Genomic DNA, 1,107 nt, shown 5'->3' on the forward strand with positions numbered 1-1,107 from the left:
CAATGGTTGCTATGGATTTTATCATCTTTATAGAGTATTTTTGAACCAAGTAATTTCTTGGTTGCATCCGCCTTTGAAAGCTGCTTATAACTTTAATCATGAGCTTTTTTACCACATCAGATCTTTACTCCTGGAAATGTTTAAAATTTGAAGGCTTAATTACCAGATTCAAATCTCCAATCATATTTGTTAGAGGCTGTTTCTTACATATTTGGGGAAAAAGAAATATTTACACAAAATGAAGCATTTTTATTTTGAACAATTATCTGCAGAAATGAGCCCCAAAATATTTTTCTTTTTAAAGTCTGGTTTTAAAAATGAATTTCAATTCAAGAGAATAACTGTTTTGACATTTGTTTCCTGAAGCTGAAGCAAAATTCAAAGTAGAATGACTGGCTGTGAAAGGGAGCATGCTTCCTGCAGGTTTGAACCAGCGCTCTGCTTGGCAGGTATTCCAGGGGTACGCGGTGACGGCGGTGGCGCTGCTCTACTTCATCAAAGCCTCGTCCGCGTGGTCAAAGGCGCCGCCCAAGACGTCTGGACCGGACACCAGAGCCTCTCTGAATCGCCTGATGGGATACATGCGGCCTTACCTGGCCCGCTTTGTTTTCGTCCTGGCTATGGTAATCCTGTCGTCCTACGGTAAGACAGTGTTCAAACGTTTCCTGCTCTGGAACCTGCATGAATGAAGTCTTCACAGATAGAAGAATTATTTTTAATATTTTGGGGGGATTTAATGTCAGACACACAACGCTTTGCCAAGTGTTTTTAATTAACCACAGTGTGCACCGACTTAGAAAATGACTTCATGAAAAAGCATCAGGAGGACGATCCGGTTATCCAGCACTCATGACTCTCTGTGTTCTGCAGGGGAGATGGCCATCCCAAAGTACACCGGCCGGATGACGGACTGGATCATTGATGACGAGTCCCCGGAGGCGTTCTCCCAGGCCATCACCATCATGACACTGATGACCATCGGCAGGTAACGGAGGCGGGGCTTCAGCCTGAGGGGGTCCAGAGGGTTTAAATCCTTTTAATTCACATTGTATTTATGTGTGAGCTGATGTTTTGTTTGGACTTTTATTTCCCCAGTAAATACATTCA

General features: G+C 43.1%; 1 protein-coding gene across 1 annotated transcript in view; it reads left to right on the forward strand.

The window, feature by feature from the left end:
• Positions 1–1,003, forward strand: part of LOC112138432 (antigen peptide transporter 1) — a gene marked incomplete at its 5' end in the record, with an annotated part of 1,601 nt that extends 598 nt beyond the window's left edge. Inside the window, 2 exon segments of the mRNA XM_024260984.2 lie at positions 450–642; positions 871–1,003. Coding sequence (XP_024116752.2) covers positions 450–642; positions 871–989 — 312 coding nt within the window. The 3' untranslated portion in view covers positions 990–1,003.
• Between the last annotated feature and the right edge of the window lie 104 nt (positions 1,004–1,107).

The sequence above is a fragment of the Oryzias melastigma genome, unplaced genomic scaffold (genome assembly GCF_002922805.2).
Source record: "Oryzias melastigma strain HK-1 unplaced genomic scaffold, ASM292280v2 sc03817, whole genome shotgun sequence".
NCBI lineage: Eukaryota > Metazoa > Chordata > Actinopteri > Beloniformes > Adrianichthyidae > Oryzias > Oryzias melastigma.